Raw genomic sequence first — 22,508 nt, forward strand, 5'->3', positions numbered from 1 at the left:
ACTCTCACACATACATGCACACATATGTGGGCACACAAACTCACACAAGCACACACGCATACATACATGTACATGAACTCGCACATACACATGTATACACACTGTCCCACACACACACCTGCACACACATGCACACTCTGGGAAATGAGCAAGAATATGACAGAGCTATGTGCCTATGAGCAAAGGAAAATGTAGCCAACTATGGGGGTTTTGGATTCAAATGTTCTGAAGTGGAAAAAGAAATTGCTTTCCAGTATCCAAGCCCAGGGGAGTCCTAAATTGAAATGTTTTTATGTCTGTTCATAAGAAAGAAAGAAAGAAAGAAAGAAAGAAAGAAAGAAAGAAAGAAAGAAAGAAAGACAGACAATGGCCACACCTACCCAAGCACAGTTAGCCTACCTAGGACTGGGCACCCTGGCTTCTGTCTGGTCCTTTCCGGGGTTGGAGCAGATGAAGCCCTGAGTGTGTGGCTTAGGGTCACATCTCAATCAACAGTCTCAACCCAGGAACTTGGTCCTCCCTGGACTTCCAGCCATCATCACCCTAAAGGGCTGCTGTATGGATGGAATCATGTATACAGCAGTTCTGAGGATGCTGAGTCCAGCAGATACGCATGTGACATGCTGTCACAGAGGCTGGCCCACTTGGTCAGCAGGAGGCTACCATTCTTCAGGACGTAGACACATTTTCAACCTACAGAGAGGGCTTCCCTGGAGGTTTGCCATCAGAATCCTGGATGGCATCAGTGCTTTGGTTCTGGGTTCTCCAGGCTTTCTATGAAAATGCTGTGCAGCCTGGAAGTGGTCCTTAGCTGTCTCTGGGCTCCAGTATTTGATGAATAGGGTGGAGCACAACCAGAATCCCCCCAGGGTGCCAGCTACAAAGACAGATTCTTGGGTCCATCACGAACCCAAAGCCTTGGGGCCAAGCTCAGACATGGGAACTTGGGGGTCTCTCCCCCTGACTTTAGAGCCCTCAGAAGTCCTAGAGTCTGGGCTGCTTTTGTTCTTTGCTGAGATCTGGGAGCCTTGGGGAATACTGCCCAATGACCAGCAGCTCTGGAAGGTGACTCTGGAGGGCCAGCAGGCCCAGCAGGCCATGCTTCTGCCTCTGGTGCTGGCGTTTGGCTATTCAAGGCATGTACACTCTGTCCTCCCTCTCCTGGTCTGGACTGCCGGCCTCCCTGCACTGCAGCAGGCTGGCTCTGCCTAGTCTCTCAATCTGCATCCTGCTCTGCCCTGCATCTTAACCAGCCTGATGCCTGCCTTTAAGAGCTCTGGCATCTCTGCAGCCACGCAGGGAAACAGGGGACAGAGTGGGGGGCCTCTGGTAGAAGATATGATGACCAATCAATCCATCCTCATGTGAAGGAAAGGGGTTGGGGAGAGAAAGACAAAATAAACACACCAAAGCACTTCTCTCTCTCTAAGGAAGACTTTGGCCATAGGGCCTGGGGCAGTTGGGTCCACGATGTTCTCTTCACTCTGGATTTGGGCACAGGAAAATCTTGTTTGGGGATCCCCCCCACAGCTGAAGTCGGAGTTAGCTGCCTTGTTGTGTGCCTTGTCGCTGGTAGTGTGAGAAAGCACTGCCCCTTCCTGCAGTTGAGGTGAGCCAGGCCCAAGGAGGCTGCAGTAGAAATGGAAGATCACACAGGCACGTGGGGCCAGAGGCCACAGACACTGGGAACTAGGTGAGGGCCACCTCCAGGATTCCCACTCCCAAACAGCTGCTCCGGCCACCCTGGGTAGACTGGGAAGGGCTCCAAAGGAACTTTTGGGGTGAGAGAAATAGCCTAGATTGGCCGGAGGTAGGGTGGTAGGAGTGCCTTTTTTTTTTTTTTAAAGAAATTTCTCCTAAAAATATAGAAAGAAATAAATTTAAATTCACACACACACACACACACAAAACAAAACAAAAAGAAATTTCTATGGGTATACCTGAAAACCGAACAATTAGAAGAGGAAGAAGGAGGAGGAGGAGGGTTGGTGGCATAGCTCAGTAGATTAAAGCTCTTGCCACCAAGCCAAGCTTGACAACCTGGTGGAACCCACACAGTGAAGGGGGAAACAGCTCCTGAAAGCCATCCTCTGACCTACACACACACAGACACACATACACATATATACACACACGTGAACACACATATATGCACACATACACACACATGCACACACACAGACACATGCATACACATGCACAGACACACCCACACACAGACACACACAGAAACATGCACACACATGCATACATACACACACACACACACACACACACACAAAACCTTCTGGGCTGGGTTGCAGGGAACGTGAACTTAGGGGACAGCTTGGCAGCTCCTCCAAGGGCAAAACTCACACTTAAGATTCGTCAAGGTCACACTTACGTACGCACCCAAGAGGAATGAAAACACACAGCAAAACACAACCTATTCAGGAATGGACACAGCCCCCAGACAAAAGGTGGAGAAGCCACAAAGGTCACCAGCCAACCTACAAATGAATAAGCAAACATGGAAAAGCCAGATGCCAGCTGTGACAAAGCAAAGGAGTCTGGGTTACGAAGGTCACATCCCCAGGGTCCCTCGGGGTGTCATTAAATTACCATGCCCTATGGCTCTCCTCAGGACAGCAGGCTGGCTTAATAGAGCCACTCTCTGCCTTGCTGCTGTCCCCTGAGGACAAATGAGAAATACAAAGCATATACTAGAAAGAACACTGGCTTTTTATGTAAATGTCAGGGGCACCTGCTTGAAAGAACTAAGAACCTAAGGTTGCCGGTCCTCAGCCTCCCTGGCTCTCTGAATTCCCAACAGAAGCATAGACCCTCTGGAGGCTGGGACTCTTGGGATGGGGCTGCAGGTACAAAGGTGGCTCTGGAGAAGAAACACAAGGATACTGTGGCTGTCTCTGGACATGAATCCCTCTTACCCCATGAAACACAGCTGCCAGTTTCTCAGGGACAGCTTTGGGCTGTCCAGGCCTGCAAACTGGTGACCTGCCTCTGATTTGATTTTCCCAGTGCTGTTAAGCCCAGCCTGGGTTTGTGCTCTTAGCCTGGGATTGCGTTCTTCTTAATCTTCAAAGCCTTGGGCCCTCACAAAGCCCTGACCCCTCTGCACAGGAAAGCTCCTGGCTTCCCCCACACTCTTCTCTCCCTGAAGAAGAAAACCACCTGTGTGGAGACCAGGTTTGATTCTTCAGCAACGGGGACCTGCTGCCCTTGATTGAGGTAAGGACACTGCTTACTCTGCCCTAATCCTCAGAAGCAAAAGCTAAAAACTAAAACTAAAAATAAAATAAACCCACATGTAGATATTCCTGTGGGCAAACAAGCTTTTCCATTGCAGATTTTGTACTAAAGACTAAAGGGGGTGGGGTGGGGGCCCCTGATTGCACCTCCCGTGTGTGTGGGTGGGGGGGGGGAGCAGCTGTTTGAAAGACTAAGGAATGAGTGCTATTGTATCTTTTTCTTTTGAAGAAAACATTGGTCCATCCCATGAAACATATTTTGTTCAGCAACTATTGGTGAAGAACTTACTGTGTTTGAGGCACATGCTGGCTCTCTAACTGGAATGTTCTCTGGTCCTACTGTATTGTGTAGGGCAACTCTGTAAGGAGGCAGCAATGTGCGTGTGTGTGCGTGGTGTGTGTGTGTGCGTGCGTGTCCGTGCGTGTGCGTGCGAGTGTCTTAAATCTACCTCCCTTGTTCGTTATAACCTAAGTGATGGAGGGTCAGGCAATAGGGAGCTGTGGGAGAGTGCAGAGTTGGAGAGAAGTTCTACCTTAGGCAACTGGCTAGTTCTAGTGTCAAACCCTTCACCCACCTTCCTAACAAATGGCTCCTCTTTCGGGTTTTGAGACTCTTCCAGTTAGCTTCAGCTGTCAACTTGACAAAGCCCAGAGACTCTAAGAGAGTCTCAACTGAGGAACTGCCTTGATTAGATGGCCCGACTGCCATGACCACGAGGCGCTTTCTTGATTGCTAATTTATGTAGGAGGTTCCCAGTCCACTGTGGGCGGCACCATCCGTAGACAGTGAACCCCTGACTGTGTGAGAAAGCTGGCTGAGCAGTAGCCAGCCAATAAGGAGCCTTCCCCCTTCTCTGTGGCTTCCTTCCTCTGTTTCTGGTTCCTGCTTCAGTTCCTCCCCTGACCCTTCCCCCTCCCCGCCCCCCTGGGCCTGTGATCTGGAAGTGTGAGCCAAATAAACCCTTTCCACTCAAACTCGGTTTTTTACCGGGAAGTTTCTCAAAGCAACAGAAAGCAAATTAGGACACAGACCCTCCGGTTCCTGGGGGTCCACGGCAGTAGGAGTGCAGAGGCAGAATGTTTTCTCTGGGGCAAGGTCACTATAGGGCTACCAGGGCCCAGGCAGTCAACGAACCCAGCCAGTAACACTAGGGAAGGAAAAGGCTTAAATCTAATGCCAGTCCTAGGAGGAGCTTGTTTCCTGGAGCGAGATCTCACATGCCAACCTCTTCAGCTTTGGTTTCCTAAGTGTATCTGGGCTGCCTCCTGGTCCCTGATTAGCACCAACTCACCTTGTCCTCCTCAGCCCTGAAGTCGGGCATGGTGCTCACACACAGGCTAACAGCCGTGGTTGCCACGAAGAGAACGGAGAGGCAGGCGAAGACCTTCCCGGGCAGCCCTGACTGTGGGTCCTCCACCATCTCACGCAGCTGGTTCATGCTGCGAGCCCATCGTGAGGCGTGCACTTCCGAGTGGCAGGCCTGGCGCTGTTGCTGGCGCTGGGCAGCCTCCTCCCGGCGCATCTCGGCCGCCTCCTCCAGCTTTTGAAGCAGCTTACGCAGGCAACAGCGCTCCAGGTTGGCTTCCTCGATGCCCCAGTAGCTCAGCTCCTCCCGGAAGGACAAGGCGCACATCTCTCGCAGAAGCACCAGCTTTCCCGCAGCCAGGAAGCTCACGATCACCCCGAAGGCTCTGGGATTCCTGTCAAAGAAGAACTCCTGGCTGTTCTCATCGTAGTCGTCACAGAGCTGCGTGATCTCCTCATAGCTCCGGCACAGCCGGAGCCTGCTCAGGCGGCTCAGCGGGAAGGCATCCAGGGTGCTCCAGGGCAGCAGGTACCGCTGGCCACCCACGTTCACCAGGATCTCCTTCAGGTTGGCCTCTGGAGAGGCGTCCAGGTGGCCCACCTTCCGGGCCCTGCGGTAGTAAAGGCCCTTGACTGACTGAGGCTCGGGACCAGGCCAGAGCTGACTCAAGGGGCTGCAGGAGCCAAAGTGATGGAGTCCAGGATGCAGGTCCCTGTCTCTGGAAGACATGGGCATTGCCTCAGACTGTCAGGCCAGGGAGCAGTGGGTTCACCTGTCTGTCTCCAGAGGAAGAAGAAGAGAAGGAAGGGAGGATGAGTCTCAGCAGATCTGGCAGTATAAACACTGCCCCATAGTAGCTGCAGTTGCTCCAGCCATCCCTGAACCTTCCTTCCATTTACGTCTTGTTCACTGGGTAGCTACTATATGCTTGGGCTATATCAGTGGACACATCCATCCATACAGATGTGCTTCTCACTACACTAAGGAAGTTCTGTGTGTACATCTCTCTGACGTGGACACTTTGTGGATGGAGATGTGGGTAACGGGCCCTGTGCCGTGCTATCGGACACTCTGTAGTCTTGGGCAAGAGGCTTCCCCTCTCTCCTCTCAAAGGACAAGGCTTGTATCAATCCTGCAGGGGTGCCCTATGTGGCCTTGTTCTTTGCAGAGAAACATGAGAGGACTGTCTCAGTTTCTCTGGACCCTCTGCTTGGTCTGTGTGAGTGGAGAAGTTTGGGCTCCCCTACAGTTGAGCACAGGATGGGGAACACCACCATAACAGTCACTTCTAGAAAGCTCTAAGGCACCCAGTTCCTTTAAGAGACCCAGGCCAACCATCCCACGAGGCAGACAGGCACGGTTCACCTTCGCAGGTGAGGGAACTGACACCTAGTGTCCCCTACTGTCAAATGTTCGGGAGCTAGGGATCATGGCAGCTTTGCAAGGCACCCCAAGAAGCTCCCCAAGAAGGTTTCACCCTGGTCCTCTGTCACCCTTGCTGTGTGACCTTGAAGTGGTCCCTCCCCTCCCTGCACCATATACTCTTTTATTTGCAGCGCAAAGAGGTTTCTAATGCTCTCTGTATTGCAGACCTATTTAGGGGCTTCGCTTAGGACAAGCATATTTTTATTTTAGCTGCTCACATAATTTTAAAAAAATATTTACGATATGTCTCATCATCTGTGTGGTGTGACCATTTCTTATGCTACCTGTTCCAGCCGGAGCTGTCTCCAGGCACCTATAACCTTACATTGAGAGAGGCTTTCCAATCAGGAGCCAATGGAAATAAAAGTGCCTTTCCTTTCCAGAGCCAGCTGGATTCTGGCGGACAGTGAGGAGTGAGTGGGGGCCGCTGTGTTTCACACTCGCGCCGCAGAGCTCTCCCCTTGCTATTCTGCATGCGTTACTTGGTTCACAGCACACAGCCAGCGGCAGGAGGAGTACAGCCTGCAGAGACAGGGAATCCAGGGAGGTTTTTTTTTTTTTTTTTTTTTCAAGCTTTCTCAATTTCCAGTGCAAAAACCAAGACCCAGAGTGCTGAAGGGACTCATCCAAGGTCACTCAGCAAATCCAGATTCAACCCAGGACACAGCTTCCTGGCTAGGGGTTCTCTCCAAAGCCGGAATCTTGCCTCCTTTCCTTCCACTGATTTTGATCTGATTTTGAGGTCTTTGTCCCCCCTGACAGCTGGCCAGCAAAATTCCTCTCGAGCCCGGGAAAGTAATTCACTCCAAATATCCCTTCTCCCAAGCTGTTTCACTCAGTCACTGCTCTGGAACATCCCACCCCAGAATGAACAACTTCTTCCCAAGTTCAACTCACCGCTTGTTTTAGGAAGTGTGTTCCCAGCTGGTTCTCTGCCGGACATGGGGAGCCCATGTCTCAGTGACCAGGAAAGAGACAGGTTTGTGACAGAGAGGTAGGGGGACATGAAAAGAAAACCACCCAAACCAAAACCGAAACAAAACACAAATCAAAACCAGCTCCCAACATAGCAGCCCTGGCCGAGGGTCAGTGTCCAGTCCTTCTCCGGCCTCCTGTACAGAGCAGAAGTTTATTCAGTCTGAATCTGCAGAGGAGCAGAGGCGCAAGGTGGCTCTCTAGAAGGGCTCTGAAGTCCTCCCTCCTCCTGGAAGCCGAAGGTCCGGATGCTGCAGGGAGCTGGGCCAGCTGTCCTGCCTCAGCACTGGACTTGGTGCTCCAAGTCCCATGGGGACAGTCAGCATGGTCCTGCCTAAGATGGGGGGTGGGGGTGCTGCCGGGAAGGGCTTAGGATTAATCTCTCCATCAGCCAGGCAGCAGGCGGGGAGCAGAGGCTGTGCCAACCACCAGGAAGGCAAGGAGAGTGTCTGTCCTCTCGCCTCTCTGAGGAGGAGCTGAGCTCGGGAGAAGCTGGGGCAGCTGGGGACCTGGGGATTGCAACCTCATGGTACACTAAGGTGAGGAGCCTCGGTAAAGGCTGCAGGGAGGATTGAAGGCTGGGACAGACTGACCCAGCCTCAGAGCTTAGGGTAGGTACTGGAGAGATGGCATCATGGGTTGAGAACAGAGAGGCTTGGGGCTAGATGCCAGCCTCCAAGTGAATGTCCTTAGGTGGGTGGCTTTGTGCCTTCACACTTGGTTTCCTTATCTGTAAAATGTATGAGTGGCATCGGGCTTTCAGGATATGAAATCTAAGCCGTGAGCATCTCCTGGGAGCTTGGCCCTGGGTATAAGTGGGGAGAGGAAGATGCCACGAACCAGCTTTTTGCTGTGTGTGCTTGGTGAGTCACTTCACCTCTCTGAGCCTCAGTTTTCTCACTGGTCAAATGAGGACAGTAGGAACCATAAGGGCTGAAATTGCAAAAGCACGTTAATTTAGGGCTGCCTGTCTCTGGGTCCTTCATTTCCTTAAAAGGTTTTGCAGCCAAGCGACCTTCACAACAACTCCATCCTGTCTCTGAGATCCCCAGAGGCTTGTTCAAGGACACCGTCCTAATTGGCAGCTGGAGCTAGGTCCTGGACCGGTACTGAATGCAGACAGGATCTGATGTGGGGGTCCAGGAGCAAGGGGGATCAGAGCCTGGCTGTCCTCAGCTCTCTGGAAGGAGTAACAGAAAGTACCTGTGGCTTCACAGAGGGATGGAGGAGTGCAGGCAAGAGTGAGAAGCTGGCAGGGGACAGAGGTTCTCAAAGAGTATTATAGGAAGCCCAGTGTTCCACAGAAATGCCGAGGGGCCTGGTGAATGCCAGCGCAAGACCTAGAGACACAGCCTGTTTTCTCTGCCTTCCCACAGCTCCTCCCTGCTGCCTGTACTACAGTCACTGCTGTTGAGGCCCAAGGCAGAGAAAGGCCTGGCGTCTTTATGAGGGGTGCTGAGGCACTGCCCTTTTTCTGTCTCTCCAGTCCTCTTAGCTCCCATAAGCCAGGCTCCAGAACTTTCTCCTTCTGGACGGGACTCCCTGTTCTCCATCTGATTTAGTCCTGTCTCAGTCAGAGTTTCTACTGCTGTGATGAAACACCAAGACCAAAAGCAACTTGGGAAGGAAAGGGTTTATTTAGCTTACATATCCGAGTCACGAGACACTGAAGGAAGCCAAGGCAGGAACCTGGAGGCAGGAACTGATGCAGAGGCTATGGAAGAATGCTGTTTATTGGTTTGTTCCTCATGACTTGCTCAGCCTGCTGTCTGGTAGAACCCAGGATCAGCAGTTTGGGGGAGGGGATGTATCTCTATGCATGGTGGGCTGGCCCCTCCCCCATCAATGACTAATTAAGAAAACTCCGCACACGGTTGCCTGTGGCTTAACTTTATGGAGTCATTTTCTCAAATGCAGTTCCCTCCTCTCAGATGACTCTAGCTTGTATCAAAGTCAAATAGCTAGCCAGCATGAGTCTCTTGGGTGAAGCACCCTCCCCAGAGTCCATCTTCCTCTCTCAGTTCTCTCTGGGCATACAAGGTCCCAATGCCCTGGAATCCCCATCAGAGCTCGGTCAGTGAAGCCCTTATTGCATGCAAATCTAAATGTGAACCCTTAAAATCCATACAAGCCTGGCAAAGCCCATTATCCCTAATGAGACAGAAACAAGGAGGATTCCTGGGTGTTGCTGGTCAGTCAACCTTGACTTACTTAGGGAGTTCCAGGCCAATGAGAAGCCTTTGGTGGCATGGCCTAGAAGATCTCCTTCAGGATTTGTATTAGGTTCTGCCTTGCCTATCCAGCCAGGCCTGCTATACCAGGGCTATGTGACCCCAGGCAGGTTTTCTTCTCTCTCTGTATATCGGGGCAGCCGGGTAAGCTAAATAAACCCTTTCCTTCCCAAGTTGCTTTTGGTCATGGTGTTTCACCACAGCAGTAGAAACTCTGACTGAGACAGGACTAAATCAGATGGAGAACAGGGAGTCCCCTCCAGAAGGGGAGAGTTCTGGGATCTAAGAGGAGAAGGGTCGGCGCCTTGAATCTCTGATGACTCGCCTTTTGAGCATCCTGGTCTTTGTGAGGAGCAAATGAACTAGTTGTTAAGGTCAAAAGGTCATGCCTGGCATTCCACCACGCAGGTACAGAGGTTTTAAGCCATCTTCTCCCTCTCTCTCTATCCATAGCAAGAATCTCTAACAGAGAATGAGCATCCAGGGACACCCAGACCGAGGCTGCTGTCGATAGGGGGTGGTGTGTGGTACGCTGACCATGGCTGGCTTTTGGGGAGATATCCACCTCAGATATGGTGCTTGCCAATTACTGTAGTGTTGATACTCCGGCTGATACCAAGTGAACGGTATCACTCTGCGGAGGGCTGGGGAGGAGAGTGAAGGATAGGCTCTTGCACACCTGTGCTGATGGGTTCTGGGATATCACTGAACTTGTGGCTTTCCAGCATGGAGAGAGAAAGCCCCCCCCACCCCCCGCAAGGCAGGAATCTTGGTCAAACCCTGACTGAGCAACAGTTCTTGAGCCTTGACTTGAGTATTCCTGTAACTTGACTGAGTTACGGCTGGGGTCATAGTATGATCCAGAAAGGGACCCTGAGGGCAGTATTCAGAGAAGGGTTGGTGGTGTTGAGTCACCCTTAGGCTTCTGTGCAGGTTCCCTCCCTACACCTCCCTTTTCTCCAGGTACCCCCTGATACTCTCAGGGCTGTCCTCAGCGGCTTCAGGCCTTATAAGATACCATTGCCATAGTCTGTTTGGTTTGGGGTGAGCACAGCCAGGCGGGCTCCCTTCCCATAGTGGCTGTCCTCTCCAGCAGCTTGTATATGAAGTGCCTCTCCCAGGCCACAGTGGGCAGGGGGACTGAGGACTCCAGAGTAGTCCAGCTGGGATCTGTATCAGGCAGTGTCACCTGGGTGGCTCTGGGCTTCAGCAGGTTGTGGAACACAGACACCAGGTAGCACCTAGCCTTATCAGGGGATGAATTAGAGTTCTGGGGGTGCCTATAACACAGTGGTGGGAAAATTTCAGCCCAACGTCAGTCTCCAGGAGAGGAGTCTGCTCATGGTAGGAGGTGATGGTAGGGTGGGGGTGGGGGTGCCACATGGTAGGGAGTGAGAACTGTCAGACCCGGAGGCCAGTGCCGTAGGCAGCAAGGAGCTGCCTCCTAGTGTGCACAGCGACAAGAGACCCAGACTCCTGTGGGGTTTAGTTTTGGCACTTCTCAAACCCTGTTCAAGTTTTCCTATACCCTGTGACAGCACATCAAGAAGTATTTTGCTTTGTAAAGCTATGGGGATGTATTTATCATCTTGCTTTGGGAATCTTGGCCTCGAGGTGTGCATTTAATCTGCAGTTGGCACCAACTCTGGAGAAGACGCGGTACCTGCCCTGCCCGGAGAGGCAGCTACAGTGTTTCAAAACACGGACAGCTTGTTTACAGAGCTGTCAATTATCTCTACTGTGAATTTAGCCTGGGAGAAAACGAATACGCTAAACACCGGTGGTCTAGAGGAATCGGGTCGCTTTTTTTCCCCTCATTACTTGAGAAGCTTTGGGGCTTATAGAATTGTCTATCTTTTTGGTTTTGTTTTGTTTTAAAGATTTACTTATTTATATGTATGCGTGATCTATGCCAGCAGGACAGAAGAGGCCATTGTATCCCATGATAGATGGTTCTGAGCTACCACGTGGATGCTGGGAATTGAACTCAGGACCTCTGGAAGAGCACACAGTGCTCTTAACCACTGAGCCATCTCTCCAGGCCCTATTTTTTGTTTTTCAAGACAGAATTTATCTGCCTAGACCTGTCTCGGAACTTACTCTGTAGACCAGGCTGGCTTCAAACTCAGAGATCCACCTGCCTCTGCCTCCCGAGCCCCGGGACTAAAGTCATGTGCCACCACATGTGGCTGCTAGTTTCCGTTTTTATACTTCAGGTATCTTGTGGAGATTAGGCGCCCTGAATCTGTTCTACCTGGGCTCCATATCCAGGCTTTAATCTCGGCCTTCCCAACCTGGGCCAAGTTCCTCTGTGTCTCTGGAGCTAGTTCCTCCTCTGTAAAGTGATAGGCCCATAGTCTACCTCAGGGGGCTGTTGAAAGGGTGAATGAAGACACGCATAAGTGAAGTATGTGCTGGATTTGACATAAGCAGTCTAAGGATCAGTGGTTTTTTTTTAATTTATTTATTTATTTTATGTTTATGAGGACATTCTGTAGCTATCTTCAGACACACCAGAAGAGGGCATCAGATCCCATTACAGATGGTTGTGAGCCATCATGTGGTTGCTGGGAATTGAACTCAGGACCTCTGGAAGAGCAGTCAGTGCTCTTAACTGCTGAATCGTCTCCCCAGCCTCTTCCTTATTAATAACTCTTAAAAAAACAATTAAAGGAGAAAAATGCATGTTAGATGTTCCTAGAACTTGACTACAGCACTGTGTGTGTGTGTGTGTGTGTGTGTGTGTTTATCATATATATCTTCCTCCTCAAGAGCAAAACTTCCCGACTTGCTTTCATGAATTTTTTTTTTTTTTTTTTTTGGAGAGCTGTTTGCTCCAGACACACTCTGCCTTGGTGAAGGTTTAAAATCTAGGACAGAGCTTTTCCTCGGAGGAGGGGGTAAGGTCACAGAGAACATCTGCTGTCCTTGTCCTCAGTGTTCCAGATCGAGGACTTACTCGGACGAGACCGAGACACCAGCGCAATAAAATAATTGACCTGATTCTCTTTTTAATGCGGACTCAGCTGAACTCATGGAACTCTTTATTGTAAGAGGCAGTGCTTTGCCCCGCTTGCTTTGCTGGCAATAAAAATGTTACCTTTTGTGCCCAGTGTCCCTTCTAGTGAAGTCAATTGGAAGAACACACAGGGACAATCTGGTGTAAATTTAAAGCAGGTCTAGATGAAGATCCAGTGGTGGAAGAAGTAGTCCCGGCAGGACAAGTAGGCTGAGACACCCTAGCACGGGTATGCTTTGGACACAAGATTGCCCTGAGTCTGATCTAGCCACACTGCAGCAGGTAGGTTTGAACTAGAGACAGAATCTTGTTTTTATACACTTAGTGCAAGAGCTGGTATTGACATTGATGGAGGGAGGGATGGACAGTGAGGGGGAGGATGGATGAAGGGATGGAGGGGAAGGAGGAGGGAGGATGGATGAAGGGATTGAGGAGGGATGGAGGGGAAGGGGAGGATGGAGAGGGAGGAGGGAGGATGGGTGAAGGGATTGAGGAGGGATGGAGGGGAAGGGGGAGGATGGAGAGGGAGGAGGGAGGATGGGTGAAGGGATGGAAAGGTGGAGAAATAAATGGAAGGGGTGGTGAATAGAAGACACACTCATAGCTAGCCTTTTTGTCTGATGTCCCAAGGTGCTTGAAGTCTTGGGTTTTGAGGATCTTGAGCTACCAATCTGCTGCTCTGTGCTTGTACAAATTTGCTGAGAGACACTTTGAGTCAAGGTCAGGGTACCCTGAATATGGTCTTGATATCAGACAAGGTAAAAACGTGTGAAGAGGCGAAAGGTGAGACTCACCGGCTCAAAATAAAAGCTAGTGTTGGATTTCTACAATAGAATCTTGTTTGGCTCCAAAAGATATGTCTGTGCACAAACTGAAATGTTTCTCCTTTCAAAACTCCTTTCAAAAATACAGCCTGAATACGTAACTGAGTTAGTCTTTCTGCAGATAACTCCCCAGGCGACTGTAACAAGTGTTGATTATCTTAGTTTGCTTTGACAGAACAAATATCATAGACTGACTAACACGGAAACAGCCTGACTTACTTATCACTCTGGACCTCCAAGGTTAAGGCCCTGATATTGCTGGGTTCTGGAAAGTGCTCTCTTTAGACTGTGGCCATCAGCCCTTGTGTGGCGGAGAGAGCCTGGGAGAACTAGGTCCCTTTTCCTATAGGTACTAATCAACCATATGGCCTCACCCCCTGCTAACCCCATTGCCCTGGAAGTTTAGTGTGATGACCTCTGTACTTGATGGGAGGGGACCCAGGCATTAAGTTCAAAACAATTCTCTTTATAGAGTTGAAAAAAAATGTATGTGTATATATAGAAATTTTAAATCTAAAGGCAAACTTAACTCACAGAATAATAAATATGTAGTAATTTGGTGAACAAATGTTTAAATCCATTCTGTGATAAATATTAGAGAGCTTGTGTCACGATCGCCATCACAGACTCAGTTTCCCCAGGAGACTGAGAGACAACGTGGCAGCTTGACTCAGCTAAAGTCATCTGAGAGAAAGGAACCTCAGTTGAGAAAATGTCTCCTTAAAATTGGGTCGTAGGTAAGCCTGTAGGCGCTCTCTCTCTCTCTCTCCAGACTGGGTTTATCTGTGTAGCCTGTGGGGCCTGAAACGCACCCTCTAGACCAGCCTGGCCTTGAACTCAAAGATATGCCTGCCTCTGCCTCCCAAGTGCTGGAACTAAAGGCCTGTGCCTCTGCCACTGCCTGTTGGGTGTTTTCTTATTTAGTGATTGATGGGGGAGGGTCCAGCCCATGGTAGATGGTGCCATCCCTGGGCTGATAGTCCTGGGTTCTATAAGAAAGCAAATTGAGCAAGCCAGGGGAAGCAAGCCAGTAAGCAGCATCTCTCCATGGCCTCTGCATCAGCTCCTGCTCCAGGTTTCTGCCCCGTGTGAGTTCCAGTCCTGATGTCCGCCAACAATGAACTGTCATATGAAGATGTGAGTGAAATTAACCCTTTCCTTCCCTGTCATATGAAGATGTGAGTAAAATTAACCCTTTCCTTCCCAGGCTGCTTTTGGCTAACGTGTTTCAATCACAGCGATAGAAACCCCCGACTAAAACAGACAAGAGAGAGAAAGTGCATGTTGTCTTCCCATAGACAAGAACCACAGCCTCGAGAACGTTGTCACTGAGTCACTTGGCTCCCTTCCACTGTGACAAATTCCCAAGAGAACTTTCTAGTGTTTTTGTTTTTGTTTTTAGGTTTTTCTGAGACAGGGTTTCTCTGGGATTAAAGGCGTTTGCCACCACCGCCCGGCAAAGAGAACTTTCTAAAGGAGGGAGGATTGATTTTCAGTCTGCGGGAGAGACAGAGGAACATTGTGAGGGCAAGTGTGATGGAAAGGAAGAGAAGGGAGGCTGGAAGGGAAGAGAGATGAGGGCTAGACACAGCTTTCAAAGAGATGCCCCACCTACCTACCCTCCTATCCACCCACCCACTCACCCACCCTCCTACCCATACTCACCCACACACACTCCCACCCCACCACCACCCTCCACCCACCCACTCATCCACAATCACCATCCACTCACCACTCACCCACCCACACCCATCCTTCCACATCCACTTACCCACCAACACCCATCCTCCCACTCACACCCACACACACCCACTCACCCACCCACACCCATCTTTCCACATCCACTTACCCATTCACACCCATCCTTCCACTCACACCCACACACACCCACACCCCCCCACACACACACCCACACATATACACACAGAACCATCCTCCCACACACACCCACATACACACACGTACCCACTTACCCACCCACACTCACCCACACTCATCTTCCCACTCACACTCACACACCCATACACACCCACACACACCCACTCCCCATCCTAGCGCTTCCAACCAGGCCCTATCTTCTGAGACTTCTGTCACACCATCAAATTGTGAAACATTGATTAGGTCTGACCCTGTCAGTGATTGATCCACCAGCGGAGGACCAAGCTCTGCCATTTGAGTCTTTGTGGGTGGGGGTAGGATGCTTCATATCTAAGCCAGAACAGTTGCAAAGGCCCTGGGGTCAGTGTGAGTCTGAATACAGGCATCCTGAGCTAGTAGCTAGAAAGATCCGCTGTGCCGCCTCATCCTTTCAAGGCAGAAGAATTTGCAAATATGTTTGCTGATTTGCAAAGTGAACTCCCTTTCCAAGGTACAGATGACAGCTTGCTGGCAAGTGCCCACGGGCTTCCGATTCCTGACCTGCTTATTCCTGGTGTCTGGGAAGATGATGGGGTGTGCAGCCCTGTCTGGCCTTCTGGACACCCTGGCAGGTTTTCTAAGGTCACTTCAGTAGTGTGCTCTGGTCAGCCCCAAAGACCCTTTTGTATAGAGTCTTTGCAAAGTACAGAGATCAGGCCCTGTGTGGTGGTATATGCCTTCGATCCCAGCACTTGAGAGCAAAGACAGGTGAATCTCTGTGAGTTCAAGGACATCCTGGTCTATATAACATATTCAAGGCCATTTGTTTACATAGTAAGATCCTACTCTGTAGACAAAATGAAGGTTTGAAGACCAACATGCTCTGGGCCTTTGGGACTAGAAGACCCCGATCTTTCAGAAGACCCCCGATCTTCTGGAAGACCCCCGATCTTCTGGAAGACCCCCGATCTCCCTGGCTTATTAAGCTGTTCTCTGTCACCTTTGAAAAACGCTTACGTTCTTATGGCCACCAAGTGTTATGGCATGCAGTGTGTCCTTGAGTGGCATCGTTTCTGGTGGCCCTGCACGAAAGTGAGGAAGACAAAAGTCTGGATGACAAAGCAGAGCAAGCTGACCTGAGCCAAGACCCCGGATGCTCTGGCCCAGAGCGAGCCCCAGCCCACCACACACCTGGCTCCAGAAAGCCAGAGTGCTGACTACGGTGGCTCTGATGTGCCCAAGAGACAATAGAAACAGGAAGTCCACAGCTACTGCTCAGCTCTGGACCCCAAAACCTGTCTCTGTCCTTTGGAATGCCTGTGCCAGAGGCTGCCTGGCACCCATTTGAGTTTGCTTTCTATCACTGTGATGAAGCATCACAAACAAAAGCAACAGAAGCGGGAAATGACTTATCACATCTTATAGTTAGCTTAAAGTCCATTATCCAGGGAAGTCAGAGAGTGGGGAACTGAAGCAGAAGCCATAGGACAGGGCTGAACACTGGCACGGTCCAACTGCTTTCTTATACCATCCAGGACCACCAGCCCAGAGGTGACACTGTAAGCGGGGGCTCTCCCAGATTAACCATTAACCAAGAAAGTGCACCAGTCTTACCCACTAGCCAGTCTTGTGGGGGCATCTTCTCCACTGAGGTTCTCTCTTTCAAAATGACTCTAGCTTGTGTCAAGCTGACATAAAACTAGTCAGCACAGCTCTCCGTGATTCTGACCCCCAGGCTGCTCACCCCCAACCAGCAGCCGCCATTGGCTCCGGGGAGAATGTAATTGCTTTCATACCTTGCTAAGTCTGCGGGCACTGAGGGCTTTTGAAGATTAAAGTATCAAAAGGAGTTAATTATTTAAAGAAACGCATTTGAAGTGGTGCGAACTGAACTTAGATTAAAAACCCGGTGGTCTAAATTGCCAATTAACAGTAGCAAGCTCTTCACACGCAGAAAATGATGAGCAGGGGCCGAGCTCTCTCCTTCAGGAATTCGGACTGACGTACGTAACGGCTTGGGTGGGTGTGCCATTCCAGCCCTGTACACAGGGAAACCTAGACACAGAGAGGTTGGGTGCCTTGCCTAGGGTCACACAGTTTCAAAAAGCAAGAACAGGGATTTGAACCCATGCCTCCATCCCTTCCTCAGGGTACTGCTGGGGTAGAAAGATGTATTCGTTCTCGGAGAAATCAGTCCCCAGGGCTCTCTCTAACTCTGGATGTTTCTATGCTTGTGACATCAATTTGAGGCTGAGAAATAACCCTTGTAGTAGATGAGATGAGAAAAGAAAAATAGGTTCCATGGTATCAGCGAGGACACTTAAGCTATCTGAAATTGCAGGAACGGCTCACAATGGCTCTAATAGGGCAGGGTCCATTAATCACGGAATCAATTGATGAGCCCAGTACCAAGGGGAGCTAACATGATGCCTCTCCTCCCAGCATCCTGCTGGGCCTCAGTCCATCGGAGCACTGCATTTCCATCTGGGAGCACCACCATCACCACCACCACCGAAACTCATTATCCTGTGTGCTCAATGGTATTAAACACCCGGCGTTGATGAGATTTCTTTGGAGGACAAACCAGTAACTGTGGCTTAACGGGGATCATCTGCACTCGCAGTTAAGCACCGAGTGACTGTACAGACCCACGTGCAGCCCTCCTCTGCCACCTCGTAGCTGCAGATAGCTTTCTCCTCTATCGAAGCCCCTTTCTTAGCCAAGCCTTACACCTCACCTCCTGTGTGTCCCTGTGGAGGGAACAGCCTCATGACACCTCTCAGGTCGGCGGCAGGCATCCAGCAAACTTGTGGCGTTAGAACTGTCACAGAGGGCATTGGGTTAAAGGTAGCCTCCAAAGGACGCACTCGCCTGGAACCTTAGTGCGTTTCTCTCTTCCAGAAAAATACCTCAAATAACATTTGACCACATACCTGGGTACCCCGTGGTCCGATCAAGTTGACGCATGAAAACAGGTGTTGTGTGGTAGGCTATTACACAGATGGAAAGACTGACACGTTAGCTAGCCTTCTACTGAGCAGAGGTCTGTGTGTCTCCCTGTAGCACAGAGGTTGTCTCTTAGCCTTGTGGCACGCATGCAGACATGCACACGCATGCGCACACACCCACTCACCTGACTGCCCAGACAAATATGTTGGAAACATCAGATTCAGGCCAGGCATAGCTGTGGCCTCAGAAGATTCCACTTCCACACACACCCAGCATGACCTCAGACAAGGGCTTCTGAACACGGGCCATCCTTGTAACATGCTTGTAATGTCTTTTCTCTTTCAGACCCTTGCTGCCCCTGTGGGGTCATACGAGGGAGTCGGGATCCATCCTGGGGGATTGCTTGCCCACCCCCCAGCTTCATGGGCTTCAGCTAGCTATTATACCAACTGAAGCCAGCTCTTCCAGGCCAGGGACTTGGGAGGGAGTTGAACAATCCAGGAAGCCCCTGAATATTCTTCCAGAGTGGCTGGCATGCATACTCCATCATGCAAGCTGGCATCTTCTTTGAGTCCAGGCAGATTTCAGTAAAGGTGAATTCCAGAGTCTTTTGGGATACTTTATTCATTTTTCTTTAAAAGTCTTTAATTTTTTTTTTATTTATGTGTACATGCTCTTTATATCTGTGTATTTGATAAGTGCACTGAGGCCACAAGAGGGCATCAGATCGCCTGGATCTGGAGCGACGGGTGTTTGTGATCCTGACATAGGTCCTTCGAACAAAACCCAGGTCCTGAACAAGTGCTCCTAACCAGAGTGCCAGCTCTCCAGCCCCACTTAAGGTACTTTTTAAATTGTGGTAACATATACAGAGCATTCCTTTTGCCTTCTTACCGTGTCAGAGAGCGCCTATCAGTGTCACCTGGTGTGAGGCGCTGTTGAATAGCCTGTGTCTGTGGCATTTCTCATCACAGTGACCAAACATCTAAGAGGCAGCCTCAGGGAAGGAGGGTTTGTTTGGGTTTGTGGTTTGAGGGACTATGATTCATCATGGAAGGAAGACATGGGGCCACAGCTGGGGAAGTGCACAGCTGGACTTCACCTTGTATCTTGGCAGAACAGGAAGCCCAGAACTAGCAGGAAGTGGGGTGAGTCTATAAAACCTCAAAGCCCATCACCAGTGACCCACTTCTCCAGTCCTAAAGGCAGTATAACCTCCTGCAACAGCGCCACCACCTGGGGGAAAGTGTTCAGAGACATGAGCCTGTGGGGGACAGTTTGCATGAAGACCTTAGCAACTGCTCATCTTGAGAACTTTCCTCGCGGGCAAAACTGAAGGTCTGTCATCATTGATGACAGTCAACCTCTGTCCCCCAGAAGGGCCCCATCCTACTTTCTGTGAACTTTTTTTTTGAGACAGTCTGTCTGTGTAGCCCCGGCTGTCCTGTAACTCACTATATAGATCAGGCTGGCTTCAAACTCAAAGAGATCCACCTGCCTCTGCCTCCCAAGTGCTGGGATTAAAGGTGTGCACTACCATACCCAGCTGTGAGCCTGAGACTTCTGCCGGACCTTACAGCCAATAATATACTATAAGATCGCTTAAGACAGCCTGCCTAGGGTGGTGGTGGTGCACACCTGTAGTCCCAGCACTTGGGAGGCAGAGGCAGGTGGATCTCTGAGTTCGAGGCCAGCCTGTTTTACAGCAGGAATTCCAGGATAGCCAGGGCTACACAGAGAGACCTTGTCTTGGACTCCCCACCTAAAGACTTAGCCTACTACCCTATGATGTAGTGTACTCACCCTGCTTGTTTAGCCTGCCTTTAAGAGATAAATGTAACACCCAACCTTACTATGCCCAGGATTGCCCATATAATCATCGTCTATAGGCCAAACTAATGCATAGATGTAATCTTATGTGTATTTCCATTCCCCGTCCCAGAGTGATGCACTGCTAATCACATGGTGAAAGCAGCCAGTGGGCTGAAAGCAAACTTATAAAGCAAATATCTACCATGAACGTGGTCAGCAACGTGGACGCAGGTTAATCATGTTTGTTTGTGGTTTACTGCTCTGAATCAGTCACGGTCAGTGAATGAATTAATCTTTTGTAAATCTCCGCTAAGGATTTCTTTAAAGTGCCCCTCACTCCTTCCCTGTGTGATGTTTCCTGCGATTCAATAAGCACAGAGCAAAGCCCTACACACACACACACAAACACACACACGCACACGACACAGGCAACAGGGGCACATCAGATACAACACACGGAAGACACAGAATGGAGAAAAGTGGAAAGTTCAAACTTGGGCTTGATCTTGGTCAAATTAATCCAAGGGCGAGTGGAGCATTCTTTCTGACTGTGACACTGACACATTTTGGTGCCACTGAGGCTACCTTCAACGCATTTGACCGACACAGAGTGCACATGTCCATCTGACGATGAGATACCACAGAGCGTGCGGGTGTGAGAGGCTCAGTTCCCCGGGTCCTGCTCTCTCAGGCTTGTGCTCAGAAGTGGAATTGCTACAAATGTGTGAATTCCATTTTTATTTTTATTTTATTTTATCTTTTGGGACAGAGTTTCTTTGTGTAGTCCTGGCTGTCCTGGAACTCAATCTATAGACCAGGCTGGCCCCGAACTCAGAGATTCATCTGCCTCTGCCTCCCAGTCACTGGGATTAAAGGCATGCATGTTACCAACTAGCACTATTTTTATTTTAAAATTAAATTTAAAATAAAAAAACTTTATGTGTGTGTGTGTGTGTGGTGTGTGTGGTGTGTAATAGTGTGTGTTGTGTGTACATGCTTATGATGTGTTATGGTGTATAGTGTGTGTGGTGTAGTATGTTATGGTATGTGTGTTATGGTGTGTTTATGGTATGTGGTGTGTGTGTATGGTATGTGTATGTATGATGTGTGTGGTATATGTATGCGTGTATGTGTAGCATGTACATGAGTGTACAGGTGTACACGCCCTTACAAACCCTTGCAGAGGCCAAAGCAGAGCCTTGGTGACTTCCTCTGTTGCTCACTGTCCTGCTGCCTTAAGACAACTTGCAGCTCAGTGTTTGAGATAGACAAGCCAGCCAGAGGGCCCTCAGGATCCTCTCTCCTGTGCAGGAACATGCAGCTGTGTCTAGCTTGTTACCCAGGTGCTAGGACTCAAATCCAGGTGCTCCTGCTTTCGAAGCCAGACCTGTCACCTGTTGAGCCACCTGTCCAGTGCTCTATGTGGCAATGCTGTGTGTGTGTGTGTGGTATATGTACAGAGCTTCTATGTAAACATGAATGCCCGAGTTTCTCTCCCATGTACTCTTCAAATGTTTCCTGACTAGCAGTTTATTAACTCGTGTCCTGGTGACTTGGAGTTGGTGCTGGCCAGCACCTGGCTAGGTCATACGGGGAGCTGGGTTATCATTGGTCCCATTGTCCAGAGGAGACCACTGAGGTTCAGGGAGACTGGATACCTCTGTTAGGCTTCTGCAGCTGGTAAGTGAACTCTGGACCTTACTTGTGTAGCAGCCTTATTAGAAGTTAGGGCACAGGAGCAAGGCCCCATATTAATCTCAGTACAGTTGGACAACCCTTAAATTCAGGACGAGTGAATGTGTCTGGGGGCTGGTGGTAGGCGGGTGGGGGTGAGTGTAGCTGTTCTGCCAAGTTGTTCCTTTGGCCTCCTGTGTGCATGTGCACGTCCAGCCCTTTTCTGTTTGTTTCTGCCTCCTTCACCTTTCCCAGGGTGAACCACCTGCTCCATCCCCCATCACTGACAGCTTTGGTTTCCCGATTCCCTACCCTCCTGAGTGAGGCAGGCTGGGTTAAGCCACCTCTGGATTAGGGAGGTGCTAATGATTGGATATCTCTGCTGGGGATTTGATTGGAGCCCCCCCTTTTCCCCCCCAGCTCAGCTGGAAAAGCTGCCGGTTTATCTCCCAGGTGACACCACTGTCAGTTATGCTAAATCCTCATTAAGAGAGAATTACTGGAGATAAAAGGCAAGCACTTAGGGTGCCCTGGACCACCTGGAACACAGCTGCATAATCTCACACCCATCCTCAAATGTCACCTGCCAAGGAAAGGTGCCACAGCCAGCCCTCCCTAAAGTCTAATCTTCCCAGGGGTCACAAACCCACATTGTATGGTGGCCTTTTACCCTCTGGCCTCCCATCTCCCTTTCTAACCATTGGTCCCAGCCAAAGAGCAGGCAAATCCTTCCTGTTCCACTCCTCCCCCAAGTTAATGGTTCCCCAACTATACAAAGCTGAGATGGATGTTAGACCCCAGACCACAGCCCTTGCTTTCTGACTGAAGTAAGCTCCTGGGCTCACTTATTTCCCAGTGGTTCTCTCTGAGCCTCAGTTTCTTCCTCTAGAGAATGGGATGAATGGTACCCTGGAAAGTCCATGCCTCCGTGAGGTCACTGAGGAAGTTTGAGACATCTCAAAACAGAACAAGGACCACAGGGTTTTGAATGCCAGCCTCTGAGCCCTCTCTAGGCTATCACAAGTTCCCACATGCAGATGCTTGCCGCTGACTAGGTAAGCCCTTATGTAATAGGAGGCCCTGATTTTAATAGTCATTAAAACACTACTATTTGTGTCTATGTTGGCTTTTAACGTAAACTTGACCTTGAGGAACTTAGAAAATTAGAAGTTAAAAGAGCGAGCCCA

General features: G+C 50.0%; 1 protein-coding gene and 1 long non-coding RNA gene across 3 annotated transcripts in view; both read right to left on the reverse strand.

Annotated features, from left to right (window-relative positions):
* Positions 1 to 7,328, reverse strand: part of Kcng4 (potassium voltage-gated channel modifier subfamily G member 4) — a 12,151-nt gene extending 4,823 nt beyond the window's left edge. The window contains exons 1-3 of one of the 2 annotated variants that reach the window (XM_028753221.1): positions 6,878 to 7,328; positions 4,541 to 5,331; positions 2,602 to 2,671 (exon numbers count right to left, since the gene is read on the reverse strand). In XM_028753221.1, the coding sequence (XP_028609054.1) occupies positions 2,602 to 2,671; positions 4,541 to 5,290 (820 nt within the window). In that variant the 5' untranslated portion in view covers positions 5,291 to 5,331; positions 6,878 to 7,328. The remainder of the gene's footprint in view (positions 1 to 2,601; positions 2,672 to 4,540; positions 5,332 to 6,877) is intronic. The other variant, XM_028753212.1, reaches the window with a different exon arrangement.
* Positions 7,329 to 11,816: 4,488 nt separating this feature from the next.
* On the reverse strand, positions 11,817 to 17,956 carry LOC114609025. Its single transcript, XR_003709453.1, has 4 exons — positions 17,820 to 17,956; positions 17,624 to 17,707; positions 15,904 to 15,968; positions 11,817 to 11,840 (listed from the first exon to the last, which is right to left on the reverse strand). It is a non-coding gene; the product is annotated as an uncharacterized LOC114609025 (long non-coding RNA).
* Between the last annotated feature and the right edge of the window lie 4,552 nt (positions 17,957 to 22,508).

The sequence above is a fragment of the Grammomys surdaster genome, unplaced genomic scaffold, assembly GCF_004785775.1.
Source record: "Grammomys surdaster isolate TR1022 unplaced genomic scaffold, NIH_TR_1.0 128, whole genome shotgun sequence".
NCBI classification, from domain to species: domain Eukaryota; kingdom Metazoa; phylum Chordata; class Mammalia; order Rodentia; family Muridae; genus Grammomys; species Grammomys surdaster.